At 40.6% G+C, this 16,737-nt stretch overlaps 1 protein-coding gene across 1 annotated transcript in view; it reads left to right on the plus strand.

Moving 5' to 3' along the window:
- The first annotated feature begins 3,088 nt into the window (after window positions 1–3,088).
- The window catches only part of PPP1CB (protein phosphatase 1 catalytic subunit beta), a 36,022-nt gene continuing 22,373 nt past the window's right edge, over window positions 3,089–16,737 (plus strand). Inside the window, exons 1-2 of the mRNA XM_064158355.1 lie at window positions 3,089–3,263; window positions 16,152–16,283. Of these exons, the coding sequence (XP_064014425.1) occupies window positions 3,212–3,263; window positions 16,152–16,283 (184 nt within the window). The 5' untranslated portion in view covers window positions 3,089–3,211. The remainder of the gene's footprint in view (window positions 3,264–16,151; window positions 16,284–16,737) is intronic.

The raw sequence follows: 16,737 nt of genomic DNA on the forward strand, positions 1-16,737 counted from the left end.
GTATGGCCCAGTGTGATGCTATTCTTCAGAAAACAGAGAAAACAGAGATATGAAGTAGAAAAAAACTGAGCTTCTTGTAGTATTTATCAGAGATTGTCAGTAATGGAATGACAGAAGATATACAGGTCAGTGTAGGTTCAGATGCCACGTGGTAAAATAAGACACTGGCAGAGAATCCTAAAGAAGCAAGGCAGGTATTTTCAGCTTGTTCTGTTCTGCAAATTGTTAAATTATTTTGTTACTATGATATGCTGCTGAATTGTTTCTGGAACATGCTGGCATGACTAGTAAAAGCAGCTGTAGTGGAATTATAGAATCAATCATAGAATCAACCAGGTTGGAAGAGACCTCCAAGATCATCCAGTCCAACCTATGTTTCACTCTGTGTCTGAAAATGCAGTATCTAGAGCTTTGGAAGGCATTAAGTGTATCTTTATGCCACAGTGAAAAATAATGTAGTGTCTCAGTTTTGTTGTCAATGCAGAATGTTTTGTAATAATATACTATTAGCACAGAATGTTGGGAGTTAGAAGTAACCAACCCCTAACAAGATCATCCAGTCCAACCTCCCTGCTAGAACAGGATCACCTATAGCAGATCACACAGGAACACATCCAGGTGGGTCCTGAGTATCTCCAAAGAGTGAGCTTCCACAAGCTCCCTGAGCAGCCTGTTCCAGTGCTCTGTCACCCTTACAGTGAAAAATATTTCCCTCGTGTTTCCATGGAACTTCCCATGCCTCAACTTCCACACACTGGCCCTTGTCTGTGGGAATGCAAGAAAGAGGAACACAAGAAAGAGAAATGCTGAGCTGTGTAGAGAATGAAGAACGTTGATTCTCTGGAGTTACAATATATCTCCCCCTTGAGAAAGAAGCAGGAGGTAAGAGAAACAGATGTCTCAGAGGGAAACAAAATCCAGGGAAGAAGTACAGTCAAAGCAAAACTATAAATCATTTGTATTATGATAATGCTGTGTCTGTATTATGGTATAAAAGCAGCTCTGTCTGTAATAACGTGGATTCTGAATGCCCTGGAGTTTGAGAGTGCCTCTCTACACCTGTCCTGTTATTGGGCATCACCATGAACAGCCTGAGTCCATCCTCCCAGCACTCATCCTTTACATATTTATAAACATTAATGAGGTCACCCCTCACCTCCAAGCTAAAGAGCCCCAGCTCCCTCAATTTCTCCTCATCACAAAGATGTTCCACTCCATCATTTTCATGGCTTTGTGCTGGACTCTTTCAAGCATTTCTCTGTCCTTAAACTGAGGGCTCCAGACCTGGACACAGTATTTCAGATGCAGCCTCAACAGGGCAGAGTAGAAGGGGAGGACTATCTCACTTGACCTACTAACCACTGCCCTTCTAATACACCCCAGAATGGCATTGGTCTTCTCATCCACAAGAGCACATTGCTGGCTCATGATGGTCAACCTTCCAATATGTCTGAACTGCATGTTGCAATGGCTTAAAATACCTTTCAGGGCAGTTCAGTTGTGCAAAATTAAACTGGGACAATTCCTAAAACCTCAAGAGGGACTGTGGATCTATTAGTTTTGGCAGTAGTAAAGCAGTTGGATAAGGAAGATCTTTCTAAAAGCTGAATAATTATTTTTCCTAGTTTGACAAAGAAAAATACTGTAGTTTTTTTTTTAAGATGTATTTTCTCTAATAGCACAAGTTGAAAAGTTCTCTTCTCCCAGGCAACCAGCAATAGAACAAGGGGACACAGTCTCAAATTGTGCTGGGGGAAGTACAGGCTGGAAGTTAGCAGGAAGTTGTTGGCAGAGAGAGTGATTGGCACTGGAATGGGCTGCCCAGGGATGTAGTGGAGTCACTGTCCCTGGAGGTGTTGAGAAAAGCCTGGATGAGGCACTTGGTGCCACGGTCTGGTTGACTGGCTAGGGCTGGGTGCTAGGTTGGACTGGATGCTCTTGGAGGTCTCTTCCAACCTGGTTGATTGTATGACTCTAGAACATCTGCACTTTGCCAACATACACGTGTCTGTCTGCTGTCCCAGTGCACGAAAGGTTTTCCCCACGTGCATTTTAAAGCAAGCAACTGTTGACAAAACACATCTTTAGAGTTCGTCTTACAAGAGTGTTTCAGAGATCACCAAAAAAGTACTCTTAGCAGGTTCAGCTGCAATAAAACATAAACTACATTTGCTAGGAGCTTTTCCTGACAACTCTGCTGGGAAAGGGCTGTAAAGAGCACAACTTGCAATTCCAGTTCTGACAGATTTTAATGAAGAGTGAGCTCTCCCAGGCGCAGCTTCCTAGGAACGGGTGACACGGACAGCACAGCAGAGCTCGCTTCCTTGCCTTTTGTCCACCAGTTTAGCTGCCAATGTAACCTCTTAAGCCAAAGCTTCCACTTGCCTTCAGTAACACGCTACAAGAAAGAAGAGCACCGTGAAAAGTACTCAGAATCTCCACATCCACAGTGAATGTCCACCGAGCTGCCCCTCAAATTAGAAAGCCAGCCTGCCGAGCTCCTCCTTCGCCCCGGAACGGCTGCTGCAGTGTCGTGCCAAGAAAGGCTTCCTCACAGAGAGCTCCGAAGAGGTCTGCAGAGCTGGACCCAGAGTCGGATCCACAAGTCCCACGGCGGGGGCGACTTGCCGGCTCTGAAGCCAGGCCGAGCTGAGCCGAGCGGAACCGAGAGCAGGCTACGACAGGCCGCCCCAGGAAAGAGCAGCTCTCTGCTGGCACTCCGGCGACTCACTGGGCGCGCAGCGGAGCCCAGCCCAGCTCAGCTCACCAAGCGACGCCCACCGCGCGGCGCGACCCGGCGGTCACTAGGAGACCCGCGGGGAACGACGCAGAGCGAGCCGGTGGCGCTCTGCGCATGCGCACCTGAGCCCGCCAGCGCTCTCGGCGCCTGCGCAGTGCCTGAAGCACGGAGCGGGAGAGCCGCCGTGGCGGTAGAGTTGAGGGGGCGCATGCGTCCTGGCGACTCCTGAGCCGGGGAGGAGGTGCCGGGAGGAGGGGAGGTAGTTTCTCCCCATTTAGCAGTGAGGGAGCGGCTGCGGCGCTTTCGGCTGCCAGCGCGGGAGAAGCCGGGCGGTCGCAGGGGACTGTTGGGGGGGGTGGGGGGTGGGGGGAGCTACTGTAGCTGCAGCCACCGCTCCCTGCTCCTCCTCCTCTGCGAAGCGCCCTCTACCCCGCCCTTTCCCCGCCTGGGACCGAGTCTGGTGGCCACAAAATGGCGGATGGGGAGCTGAACGTGGACAGCCTCATCACCCGGCTGCTGGAAGGTGAGCCAGGCGCCGGGCAGCCCCGCCTGCCTGCCACCCGGCGTCCGCACCGCGACGGACGGCAGGGCGCCGTCACCTTCCTGCGGGAGCTGGGGCTGCCGCCGGGTTGAGGTGAAGCGGGCGGGGTGGACTCGTCCTGCGCTGCGGCCGGGAAAGTCGGGGCAGTGCTTTCTATGAGCCGCCGGGCCTGGGTTGGCGGCCGGGAGGGGGTTTGGCGCGCCTCGCCGCTGGCCCGAACTCTGGGCCCGGCCCTGCAGAGTCCGTCAGAGGGGCGCATTTAAGCATCCTGTTGGCGGTGAAGTGCGTGGGAATGCGTCGTCCCTGTCTAGGTGAAGTGGCTGCCTTTTCTAAAGAGTGAAAAAAGCCCCTTCTTCCTTTTTACACCCGGCTGCAGCCGCCTGACAGGGGCGAACGGGGGGAACCTGGCTAGCGTAGCTATGAACGACCTTATCCATTTCTCCGGTTGGGTTAGTCTTAGTCGCCCGTGTTTGAAATCGTGTACCGGCAGCGTTAGGTGTGGAGTCGCACGTACGTGAGTGTCAGTGGAGGCAGAAGGATTTAGTGCGCTGACATTCCTCTGCCTGCCTATGGGGCAGGCTCCAAAAGTGGCTCTTACGGATGGCTAATAAGAGCTTTGTATAATGAACCTTTTTTTTTTAAAGTAAGAAGAAAAGTGACTCCCTGCTGGTGAAGAAGCTGGTGGAGGCATTATTGTTATCATTTTAATTTCTATTTTTAATACTTAGTCTTCGTAGGCCTATTTTCGCATGAATCTTTCATTCCACATTGAGCAAATACGTGGTGTGTTGGAGATGATAGGACATGCATGGGTATGCGCTTCTAACTTATTATGGTTGCTATATTCCTGCTATGGTTGGATCAGTTTGCAGAAGGCTTACAAAAAGGAATTTTTAGAGTATGCTCACAGATCTGGAAGTGAAGCAAGTTTTGTAAGTCTGAAAGTTTTATTCAGCTGAGTAACTACAAAGTAGAGTTTTTAGGGTTTTGAGTTTTGGTGTTTGTTTTTTTTTTTTTTTAGTTTTCATCTGTTCTTTTTGTAAGTGAAAGTTAATCATTAGCTATAAAGTCAGGATTTTAAAATATGTAAAGGCTTTGACAGTCGTGCTTGTGTTTATGATTGGAGTTATGCAGTTTAGTAGAGTGTGAAGAAACCTGCAGGTATCATCAGTCAAAGCTTATCTTTGATCACTAATACAGATAAATTTTTTTCTGGATGTTGAAACTCTGATTAGTAGGTAGCGTTTTAAGGCAAATCAAATAGTAACCTAGTAAACTTTAGATGTTGCAGTGTAGGCTTTTGTTGTCATAGAAATGAATGTATTGGGTGAGTTTGTGAACAACGCTTAAAATACTTGAAAGGCACTTTTTGCTTCTCGGTGTAGTTACTTCAATCCTGAGTGCTATAAAAGAGGAGGCTTCTGCAGCATTTTGGTATGCAGTTTGTTAGATCGTTCAGCTCCCAGTTGTCTTGAATATTACTTTGCTTGTCCTTTTTTTAAACTAAGACTTTTAAATTACAAGTTCCATGCCATTCTCATAGTCTATAAATACTTTAGTTGCAACTTTATAGCTTGTGTCTGAGCAACCCAATCCGTGCTTTATATTCCATAGTACTTTAATTTTTAGGGATAGGCTATGTGCAACTTCTGAACCAAGCTTTGTGTATGATTTTTCATCTCCGTTTCTCCTTCTGAGCATAAATTAGAAAGATTCTTCAGGGGAAGGATGTTTTTTTTTTCTGCTCATCACCTACAAACCTTGTACAATATCTTTTCTTTAAAAGGCAAGGTTGTTTAAACAGTGCATTGCACGTGAATTATTTTCACTTCCATTTAACATCTTTTATTTGTTGTACTGCTAGCATGTAATATTTTAAGCTGTGGTTTGAATAGCTGTGTTTCACAATAAGGCTTTGTTTTTTGTACAATTGGCAGCTCACATTCTGGAGCTCTTCTCTTTGCTTAGCTGACCTATTCTGGTAAAGTGAATATGAATCCCATGCTGCTTGTGAAGAAAAATGTCTGTTTACTCTTATCTCTGGAGCAATAAATTAAAGGCAGAATGTTTGACTCTTAGCACTTACACTTAAATTTTGACTTACAGGATAAGAAAAAGTAACATTTGAACTGTGAAAATACACCTCGAAATAATAGAGACTTTTATGAAATGTCATGCACTGTATACTTAGACCCCTTGGATGCTTTAAGTGAAATTGATGACTTTGAGGCTGAATAGCAGTATACCTTTGTCTCTCAGTGGCTGCTGCATGTAGATTTTAAAGGCCAGCAAATACATATCGAAAGCCACAGCAACAGGACACTTCCTTGCTTCATTGGGTTGTTTCTTGATAACACCTATTTCTAGGTTGTGGTATTTTGCTGTTGCGCGTTCTTGCTCTTACTTGCATTAGGTTCCTTTAACTGTTTTTACCCGTGTTGCTCAAGACCACATATCTTTAGAGTTGTATGACATATCATCTTGCCTTTTGGTTGCAGTTGCGTTAACCTCCCATGTCTTTTTTGTTCAGGTTGTTTTTTCATTTGTTTGTTTGGTTTATTTTTTTGGTGTTTGGTGGTTGTTTGTTTTTTTTCTTTCTGAGATACCAACATGAGGTAGCCCTATAGCCAAACTGGGATTATTCATAAAGAACATCATCTCAGTCCTCGGTTTGTGTGCATGTGTAGTGAATGAGTACTTATTTTAGAGGTCTTCTGAGTGCTGAAAGGTAGATTGTTTAACTATTGAGTTAAACTGGGGATTGTTTTCAGAGAGAGTCAGTGGTGCTATATAGTGTGATGCATTACAATAGTCTTCTAGGACATTCCATGTTCTTTTGCATATATCAAGTTCTTAACCTCTTTATCTGTAAATCAAGTGGTGAGTTTAGGAATGGTAAGAGCGTGTTATGAATTGACTTGCAATTTGTGTCTAGTACTTGGTTGCTTTCTGTTTGGAGAAAAGTAAAACTGAAGTGCATACCATATACATGAAGTCTAAACATAGCAATGATTTTCCTTATTTCTTCTACCTTCAGATTTAAATTCCCATTCTTATTTCTTACTTGAATGAGGGAGACACTAGTGCTCTTAGATGTGTGCCTGACTGAGCTTGGAGATACTTTAAGCTCTATTAAAAGATTTCTTTTGATAGGTCACTCATAGGTGAATCTGCAAAGATGTACAAGTCATATAAATACAAAATTCAGTAGCTTTGCCAAAAGGCTTTTAGACTGATCTGTGACCATGAATGTGAATAAACCAAATTAGTCTGAATTCTGTTTGCTTCTTGTACTGGTATTTAGTGTTCTAGTCGTGGGTCGGGCTTAGTTGCCTTGTGGTGCACAAGCCTCATTTTTGCTTCAGTGCATTAACTTTTTTCAATGTTATTTTTTTCCTTCCTAGCTATGCCATCTTGTGGATGGATTTTCCTCGTCTGTTTTAGCTGTGGACAGTGCAAGAGTATGCACATACACAAAACTCGTGTATAGCAGATGTGGGTTATAGAAACATAGAGCAGTTTGTGTTGGAAAGGACAGTTGAAGGTCGTCCAGTTCAACCCTCCTGTGGTAAACAGGGACATCTTTAAGTAGATATGGTTGCTTAGACTCCAAATTGGCCTGATGTTACCAGGGATGGTGCTTCTACAGCATCTTTGGGCAACCTATTCGATGTTTCATCACCTTCATTAAAAAAAAAAAAACCAAAACCCAAAAAACAACTCTTGCTTTAATCTAGTTTGTACCAGCATTCCTGTAGTTTGAAACCATTTCAACAGGCCTTGCTAAAATTTCTGTCCCTATCTTTCTTATAAACCCCATCTAAGTATTAGAACGCTGCAGAAAGGTGTCCTCAGAGTCTTTTCTTCTCCAGGATGAACAGAGTTGTCAGTCTTGTAGTTGAAATTGCTACTTAAGAGTATGTTGTGTTTTGTCTTGTCTAGGCACACCATGTATTCCTTTCAGAAATGCCCTGAATTTGCAGTAGTGCTGAGCTAAAGGGATACACTGGGCTTGTATTCAAGCCAGACTCTAAGCTGATTAAAACTTTGAGGATGTCTGGAAAAGTTCCCTTTGTATGAAAGCAAGGATGCTGGAAGAGGTGGTGACCCTTACTTATAAAATGAGTGCTATGGATGGTGTTAAGTAAGACAGATGTATTTTTGGGTGTTGAAGTTGTTTCTGTGCTGTATATGTCGCTTAAATTTTCTGAATGTACAACAGCCCAGCTGGACTGAACTGTCTGCCTTTTCAAATATATAGATATCTGTGTTGGTAAACACTAAGGAGTTTACCATATGGAAGAAAGGATGCACTTGGGGAAATACTGATATATAGTAGCCTTAAATATAAGCTGGGTTTCTGTGGAGAGGGTTATTTAATACATCTGTACAAACAAATTAACCTTGCTTAAGCAAGAGCACTTGCCAATGTCTAGCTAACCTATTTAAAAATAACAATTTGACTTCAGTTGATAGAATTCAATGTGGATCTGTTCTAAATCAAAATTATTTTTGGTGAAGCCAGGAGGGCTGTCTCTGATAGTACTATTCCACCAAGAAAGCTGGGCAATACATGCCCAAGTCTGTTGCTTCAGTGTTCAGCTCAAAGTGTCATCTTCCTGATTACTTAATAAAAGGTGGTTGCATAGTGTTCTCACCATGTCATGTTATGTTATTAGAATAAAATTGCAGCTTTCTTATATTTCAGAGTTCTTGCAGGTCATGATCAAGATAGCAATTTGAATGTTATTTGATTTTTCAAATGGAAGTTGGATTCTAAGTGCTTATGGAATGATTAAGATTTTTCCATACTATCTGCAGAGCTAATCTTGGCCTAATGTATTTTGATCAGTAATCTATTTCTTGTTTGCTTAGTGATCTTAACTAATTAAAATATCCAGCCAGCCTAATGGCGTGGTATGATACGGTAGTAGTGTTTGCAGTTCCACAGACTCCATAACTGATACTGGAGAGGTAGTTGCAGAGAAGAAAAGTAGACCTTAATGACTTGTTGCAAAACAACTTAAGCTAATGATAGAGGTGAACCTTGAATAAACAAGGGTTATTACCTGGTTTGGTGTGGAATTATTGAGTGATATGATGTTAGAAAAATAAACAGACAACTTAGGGAGTTTCTTGCAGAGGATGTATTTTTTAAATACTCTTTGGAGAGAAAATGGGTAGGTTTCATACGTTTCTAGAGGGGTAGGTATTGTATTAAACAGGAGGAGGGATGAAAAGAGTAATGTTTGTTTCTGGGTTTGTATGGCAGTGCAGATACTGGCCAGTTGATCTTTAGCTTTGTGAGTGCATGACGAATGGGTTGGCTTGAAAAATTGCTCTGAAGGCCAGGAACTCTGCAGCAAGAAGAGTGTGCTGGTGTTCCTTTATTCTGTCTGGCTGTTTTGCCACTTGCAGGCTACATGATTCAGTAACTGTTTCATTTAGATACCCAGCAGAACAGTTTTCACTTGAGTCATCCGGTGTCTTGTTCACGGCACAGCTAAGTCATAGTATAAAAGGAGAAAAACACTTGTTTTATTTAATATAGATAAGGGGATTTAAAATACTTTACAGTTGCAATTTAATGTTCATTAGTGACTACCAAATGTATGTATTTAACTTTTTTAAAAGGAAAAAAACCCACAACCCACAATCCAAAACACAATACATGGTTTATTGCTGTGAAGTCCAGCATACTATATTTGGCTGTTACTCAGTAAGGTCAGATGATGTATTTGATGCAGTAGAGGGGTATATATAGGGGAATCCATTCAATCCATTCCACCTGAGCTGGCTCTAGGGTGATATATATCTAGTTCATAATTTGAACATAGAAATGAGCTTGTTTACTGCCTTCTCATAGTATTATAGGATTTTAATACATAGGCTATGTCTGTGGTTTCATAGCACCGTCTTCTGTGTGTTTTGTATGGTTTTAATACTGAATTTGATGCAAGGCTTCTGTTTGTATAGCCTATATAACCATATTAGTTTACATGAGAAATTGAAGAGGTCCAAAAGTTGTGTTAAAGCCTTGCTTTTCATATTAAAAACTTAAGTAACTTCTTTCAGGATTTATGAACAAACTTTATAATTGGCCTCTGACTTTCTTATATTTTAGAAATTCCATTGGCACTGCTTTAGAGGGGGAAAAAAAGTCAAACTTATAAAGACAATGAACTTTTTTGTTTCACAAGGTTTTTATGCTAGCTTAGTCTTCCAAATAGACCTACAGAAATTGCTACCACTTTTTTATAATACGGCATCGAAAGAGGCTTTTACCTTTAGGTTCAAGTGTAATTAATCATACAGTAAATACAAACCTATAATAAGCATTAGTGTTTGCTTGCAGAATGCAGTAACTAATGTGATCTTGTCCTTCAACCTTGAATTCAGAGGTTCTTGGAATTATGCATTCTACAGAATCAGTGAGGCAATCAGTTATTTTATGAAACCTCTGTGTAAGAAGGTCAGGTCGTCTGTGACAAGCAAATGGGTGAAGATAGGTGTAGGGACAGTACTCTGGTTTCATGAGCTTATTTGGGCATCCCCTGATGGAACTTTACACACATAACTTTCAATGAAGGTTGTCCTTCATGACAATTAATTTTACATATTTTAAGAATGTAAACTTAAGCTTGGGTAGAACAACATTGTTTCATTGCTTGGTGATTTTCATAGTTAGAAATTAAAGGCTTGGGCAGTCTCTTACTCTGCAGTGAATTTGCAGTTATTGTTAAATAAGACCTACTGAAATGAATTTGTAAGCATCTCCTGTGCTCAGTAGCAAAATACTTAAGGACATTCAGTGAGGGGAAATTCACTAAGATTTTAAGATTAGCTGGATATGGAAGCACAGATCTTTAGCAAAAACTTTCTAGAAAGCTGATTAATCTCTTACTACTGGGAAACTTGGGTGATGAACCCTAGGAAAGGTACCACACTTTGCTGCACACATCATGCAGAGGAGCTGTGTATTTAGTAATGTCTTTTGCTACTGAATTGAGCAAAGCTCTGGCAGTTTCTTTTAGACTATTGTTATCCACCAGTGTAACACATGAATGAAAGCCATTCCAAGTTTAGTTGTATTGCAGCAGTTTTGAAACTAAAAAATTGTGCTGCTGGCTTAACTCAGTGTTTTGCTGCAGGATAGGGAGTGATTGTTTTGGTTTTTTTTTTTTATAACGGTTGAACAATTTAAATAGAAAACATTTTCATAGAATCAGCCAGGTTGGAAGAGACCTCCGAGACCATCCAGTCCAACCTAGCACCCAGCCCTACCCAGTCAACTAGATTGTGGCACTATGTGCCTCAGTCTTGTAGAAGTTTTGCTTTCCAAAATGAAGGACATTTTTAAAATCCAGTGTAGGATTCTTGACTTGAAACTGTGAAAACAAGTAACTGGTGTGTGGAGAGCAGTTGCATTAAGAACATGTTTCCAAAACTGGTGTAAAGACTATTCAGGTCATAATGCCACCTTTGGCTTCCAAAGTTGTCCTTGTATTGATGTTGAGAGGCTACTCAAGATTCATCAAATACTTTGAAGTACGAGAAATAAGTAGTTAAATGTCATACTACAAATAATTACATATTCCACATAATGGTGGGGGAGCAGGAGTGAAAGTTTGTGAGAATTGCTTGTGTGCAGTTTACAAAATTGCATGCTTGTGGCCTTGTGTTGTAGTATGGAGGATTTTTTTTTTATGTACTCTGGCAAAATAGGTCTGAAAAGCCATAATTTCAGAAGTAAGCTTGACTGGAGCTATTGTGAACCAGCTGCTTATTCCTTCACTACTTCTAGCCCAAGCTCACATTGGATGCATTTTCAGCTTGGCCAACTAGCTAGATTACAGTTTTGTTTTGTTGTCTTTGCACTAGAAAGAAAAGATCAGTTCACTGATGCAGTTTGCTGTGTGGCTACATAAATTCATATTCCTGAAAAAAAAAAAAAGGAGGGGGGAGGCAGAATGTAGGGAGAGGAGGCAAGGAGGCAGCTGCTTCTGAACAGCAATACTGGCCTTTTTTTTTTTTACTTATGAGAAATATGTCTGGATTTTAATGTTAATGTTTTGTCCCATACATAGAGACTTGTGTGATATTGGAGAATACAGTATAAATGCTTCGGACAGCTGTGCATATCACAGCTGATGTAGTAACTGGGGAGGCTTACATTAGTGATGCCACAAAATGAGCAGCATTACTTTGATTAAGAGGCACACCAGAAATAGTGTGAAAGAATAGTTTAAATATATTTTCTTTACTGAAGGAGTGGTCAAACATTGTAACAGGCTGCCAAGGGAAGTGGTGGAGTCACCGTCCCTGGAGGCATTAAAAAAAAATGTGTGGAGATGACACTTAAGGACATGGTTTAGTGGGCATGGTGGTGTTGGGTTAACAGTTGGATTTGATCTCTTTTCAACCTTAATGATTCCTTAGTGTTATTTATCTTCTTCCTCTCCAGTATTGCCTTACATAAGCTTCTACTCACTGGCTTGAATTTGGTGGGATTTTTTTAAAAACTATTATTTTTACTGAAGCCTCTCTTTACTGTCACTGTGCAACAACTCATGTCTTGAATTACTAGTTGCTGTTAGTAGACTTGCTAAGGTTGTTTATAAAAGATTGTGTAGGTGTAGAGACTGCTTTAATATTGATTAGAGCAGCTTTTTGGATTACTGCAGAACGTATTGTGCTAAAATAATACCTGGCAGTATGATGCATATATTTGCTTTTAATTCTCTTTATGCCCTTCAGTGTCACTCTGCTTTAAGCTCCATGCAGGAAAGGCTTGTTCTGGCATATCACTGTGCACATGGGATTGTTTATTACACTAGGTATTGCTGTTTCTGTTGAGGACTTTTATGTAAATCAAAGCTTGTTTATGGCATCTGCATCTCAGATTAAAAATAATTAACTTTTATCTAATGATGGAATGCTATTTCTGCTCTGGTTAAATGACAACCATTAAAAATTGTTTTCCTAATGCTTTTAAAAGGTGTTCTGAGAGTTACAGATTTTACAATGCACACAGTTATGACTTGCATGTTTTAAGAATGGTTAGCTATGGTGATTTGTAATTCAGTCCAGAAAAAACAACTTACACTCCTGATTGCGTTCTCATAACCACCTCTTAAATCCATTCTTGAGAATTTCACTTTTGAAAAAACAAATGTGAGAGATGCTATTGTTTACAATCTGTACAGTCCTCGGCTGAGTCAGTTATTACCTGAACATAATTCCAGTTGTACTGTGAGCTGGTGAGGCACAATTAGTCTTGCTAGTGTATGAGTACCAAAGCTGTGGCTGTTGCGAACCAGTGCCTGGCAAACTTTTCAGTGCCTTTGTGAATCCAATCAAGTGCTGAGGCTTCTAGGGTCACAGTCGCTTCTCATTGTTCAATATGTAGTACCCTTACTGATGATCAGGGGATTGTGAGAGAAAACTTCTTTTCTCTTAGTTGTATTATTAATGATTATTCTTCAGGAAACTCCAGGCTTTGTCCTCCTTCAAATGTAACTGAGCTTTTATGTTTGCTGTGTGGAGCTGGACTGTTTGGGTGGAAGGCACCTTTGCAAAGATGCAGTGGCCCAGATTTGTTCCTTTCCCAAGGGCTGGAAACATCTGCAATCACTAGGCATGTTGTCTCTTCTGAGAGTGACATACTTGCCATAATTGTAGAAACTTCTCTTATCTGGAGAATACAGAGTGTGGTAATTTAGTACTCCATTTGTTGGTTTGTCTGTTACAGGTTTGCAAGATTTAGGGTTGTACTGTAAAAAGTAAAGAGCTAGGTCAATATATGTGCTGTGGCAGTTTGTGTATTTTGAAGTCAGGAGGTGTACATTAACTGGATCTTCCAGTGCAGAAATCCAGCAGTGCTTAAAGCCTCAATTCTCTAAAGCAGGTGTACCAAGTTTAAACCTCTGTGAGAGTGAGCTAAAGGCTGATGTTCTAAGAAATACTGATTGGATCAAAGTTATTTTAAGTATTGAGTTCCCTCCTTGAGCTTTTGTCTCAGTTTTGGTCTCTGTGCTTGGTCTGCTGCTACGGATGGTAACATTAATTATGTGTATGATGGGCTTCCCTAGGTTGGAGTTCCAACTAGAATGGATGCAAGAAGTACAGTTACATCACTTGGTTTTAATATATATGGAATGGCTCAATTCTGGTGTTGCAAAACACGGTGAAAGTAAACACAGTGGAGAATTTCATTGCTTATCAAAACAGATTAAGATTTGCAGACTGCAAAGCTGTTTGTGCTGCATTCTTCTTCAGGGTGACCTTCTTATTGTAAGTCATAGGTTTAAAATGTTTCAAGAAAGTGATAGCTGTTGTGCTCTGTCAGGGGGAGCTTTCTTATATATGATGATAATTTATTTTGCCTAGCAAAATGAGTTTCTGATCTCTAAAAAGGATCATTATAAGCTACTAGAATAATGCAACAATTTTAAAAGCCAGCGATTTTTGTGGCAAACTGGATAGTCCTGTGCAAAGCTGTCAAGTTGTGGTAGTTTGTGCATTCCTCACCACCATGATTCACCAAACTAACTCAGCTGGCTGGAAGTTAAGGAACGAAGCTATATTTTACAGCGTAGCACAAATTTACAAGCATATATACAGATATTTACAACTATTTACAAGTTAAAAGTAATAGAGAAATTCAAACCTCCTCCCGAACAGCAGAACTGCTCAGGAGGACTCCAGACTCCCCTCGTTTTTTCTACCCCCTGCCTTGTCTGAGAAGGCTTATGTGCAGGGGCGAGATGTCAGATAAGGATTTAGAAGAACAGTGATTAGATTGAGTTATACAGGTCCCGGCAAAGGAGTTAGAGGCAAGCAGCATCCAGACAGAGAATGACTGGTTTTGTTATTGTTCTCTTATTAAAATATTCCAGTTCAAAATGACGATGACCACCTCATTGTTGTTGTTTATTATCATCATCGCCGTGGAGTCAAAGCTCTGTCTATAAGTACATCACTTAGTAGGCCTTGAGATGTGATGAAATGGAAGGCTGTACTCATTTAGGGTTCTCTAGTTGCCTTAATTGTCTGACATCTGCCGTTAATCTGTAAGCCAGCATGTTAATACATGGAGAAGGAAAAAAAAGTGTTATTAAAAAGCTGTTTGCTTTCTCAAGTTAAAATTAGCAAAAGGAATGTAACTTACTCTATGGTAAATATCACCTGGTGCTGATACAGAATTTCAATGAAAGTCATGTATGCCACGGTCTTGTTCTTGTGGGGCTCTAATGAGCAAAGTATTTCCAATATATGCTCACTGGAGATAGATTAGCCCTCCTGCTATTCTGACACTCAAACTGGCTGTCCCAGGATCGAATTTCACATCTCTTCTCTGCTTGAGAAAATCATTCTTCATTTCTACCTTTCATGTTTTCCTGTGACTTTCCTAACCTTAGTTTGTGTCTGGTGTTTATTAAAAATTAAAATCAATAGCACACGATCAGATGTACAGTTACATGGGAGATGTATGCAGTGATAACCAGATCAAAGCTTTTTGAGCTTAACACTTTGGACTGTAGTACTGGGTGACCTGGAACAAACCATTTCCCCTCATAGCCTTCTGTCCCCATTACACCATGTGGATAATGATACTGGTCTCTACAAAGTATGTTTTATAGAAGCTAAGTGAAAAGGATGGTTAAATTACTTTAAAACAAACAACACGACGAAAGAAAGCATCAATAGAAAATACAATCAACAAACCTACCAAGAAAAACATTGCAGCCTTTCATGTGTTGGAGAGGAGGGGGAGCAGGTGAAGCCAGAAACTTCCTTTATGGTATGACGAATTAGTTTTTGCTATTCTCCAATATCTGTCTTTTTAGACTTCCTGAAGTTGCATTGAAAAGTTTTTACTAAGTAATGTCTTACTACATGAGAGTTTGAAAACATTTTGATTTGAAGTGCTAGAGTTTTGCACCACCTTCTTTTGTATACAGTGGTGTTACACTTGAATGTTGTTTAAAGCAGATGGCAGAACAGTATGTTTGCTCAATGTAGACAGATATATTCTGACTTACTAGTTTGAATTTTGAAGTTTGGTTTATGCTGAGATAAAGGACTGAAGTGGATCACCCAAAGTGCAGACATCTATGTTCTGTTTTGCTGCCTTATTAAAGACATATCAAAGCCTCTGACAGGAGGAATCATACAGATATTTGTGGACAGAAGCAGCTGCAGATAAACTTGCCAGAAGATGTTGGTTGGTGTGCAATGGCATGTGAACGCTTTTGAAAACTTGGTGCTAAATATAGGTCTGAATACCCAAGTTACTAACTTAGGAATTTAATTTCACTCTAATAAGACTGTCTCTGGATATAAAGGTACCAGTAATGCAGGATTAATTATATATGAATGAAGTTTCAACAAACTTTGCTAGGTTTTGGGATGGTATTCCTAATATGGCACTTCTCAGCTGCCAAAACTGTAACCATGCCTCTGGTTTTAACTCTGTATTCAGCTAGTCCTGCTGAACTCAACAGTTCTAAAGTTTTTTGTGCTACTGTGGAAGTGTTTTCAGGGTTTTCATTCTCAATATTTTTTGCCTATTGTAAGTACTCTAGCATAATGGGATTGTTTAATCACTTCTCAAAGTTTCTATTTATCCAAATGTGAACAAAAGCAGGGCTTAAATTTTTCTGGGAGCTTGCTGTAACAGAAATGCAACAGACTTTAAGTGCAGATCACTGCAGTGTCAGAAATTTTAGAATGTACTGGAGTGTATAATTCCAACACATTTGTGTTGTGGGCTTTTTGTCAAGTATAGATTTCAAATGCAGCCCTTCTGCACTTAATGCTGTATATCTGTGCGATAGTTATCTTCAGTTGTTAAACATCTCATTTCAGTACGAGGATGTCGACCTGGGAAGATTGTTCAGATGACTGAAGCAGAAGTTCGAGGCTTGTGCATAAAATCACGGGAAATATTTCTGAGCCAGCCCATTCTTCTGGAACTAGAGGCCCCTCTGAAAATTTGTGGTATGTAGACTTCGTGTGTATACATTTTGTATAAGTGTTTTAATCTTGTTGCATGCCACATGTACTGGATTGACACTGAGATAGGCAAATGACCTTGACTTGGGTGATACAGATTAGAGTGAGGTCTTCACTATCTTAATTGTAATTTTCAATTTAGGTTTGATTGTTGAGAAAAGGCAGCTTACTGCTGGTAGACTGATGCTCCCATTCCTATATAGAAACAAGTTCTGTTGGCAGTAAGAATTGCTTGTGCCCTTGTGTAGTCCCTTGTACTTCCCTAGGGACCAATTGCGCAGAGCTGTTCTCTTATGAAAACTGCTTTCAAAAAAAAAGTCTAAGTGTGTGTTATCATAGTTGCTGTCTTCAAGATATAAGCCAAATGAAGAGGTTTACACATTTTTCAACATCAGTTGAAAAAATAAAACCAGATGCAGACTGTTACATTTGGTTTAAT

This window comes from Pogoniulus pusillus, chromosome 18 (assembly GCF_015220805.1).
Source record: "Pogoniulus pusillus isolate bPogPus1 chromosome 18, bPogPus1.pri, whole genome shotgun sequence".
Taxonomy (NCBI): Eukaryota; Metazoa; Chordata; class Aves; order Piciformes; family Lybiidae; genus Pogoniulus; species Pogoniulus pusillus.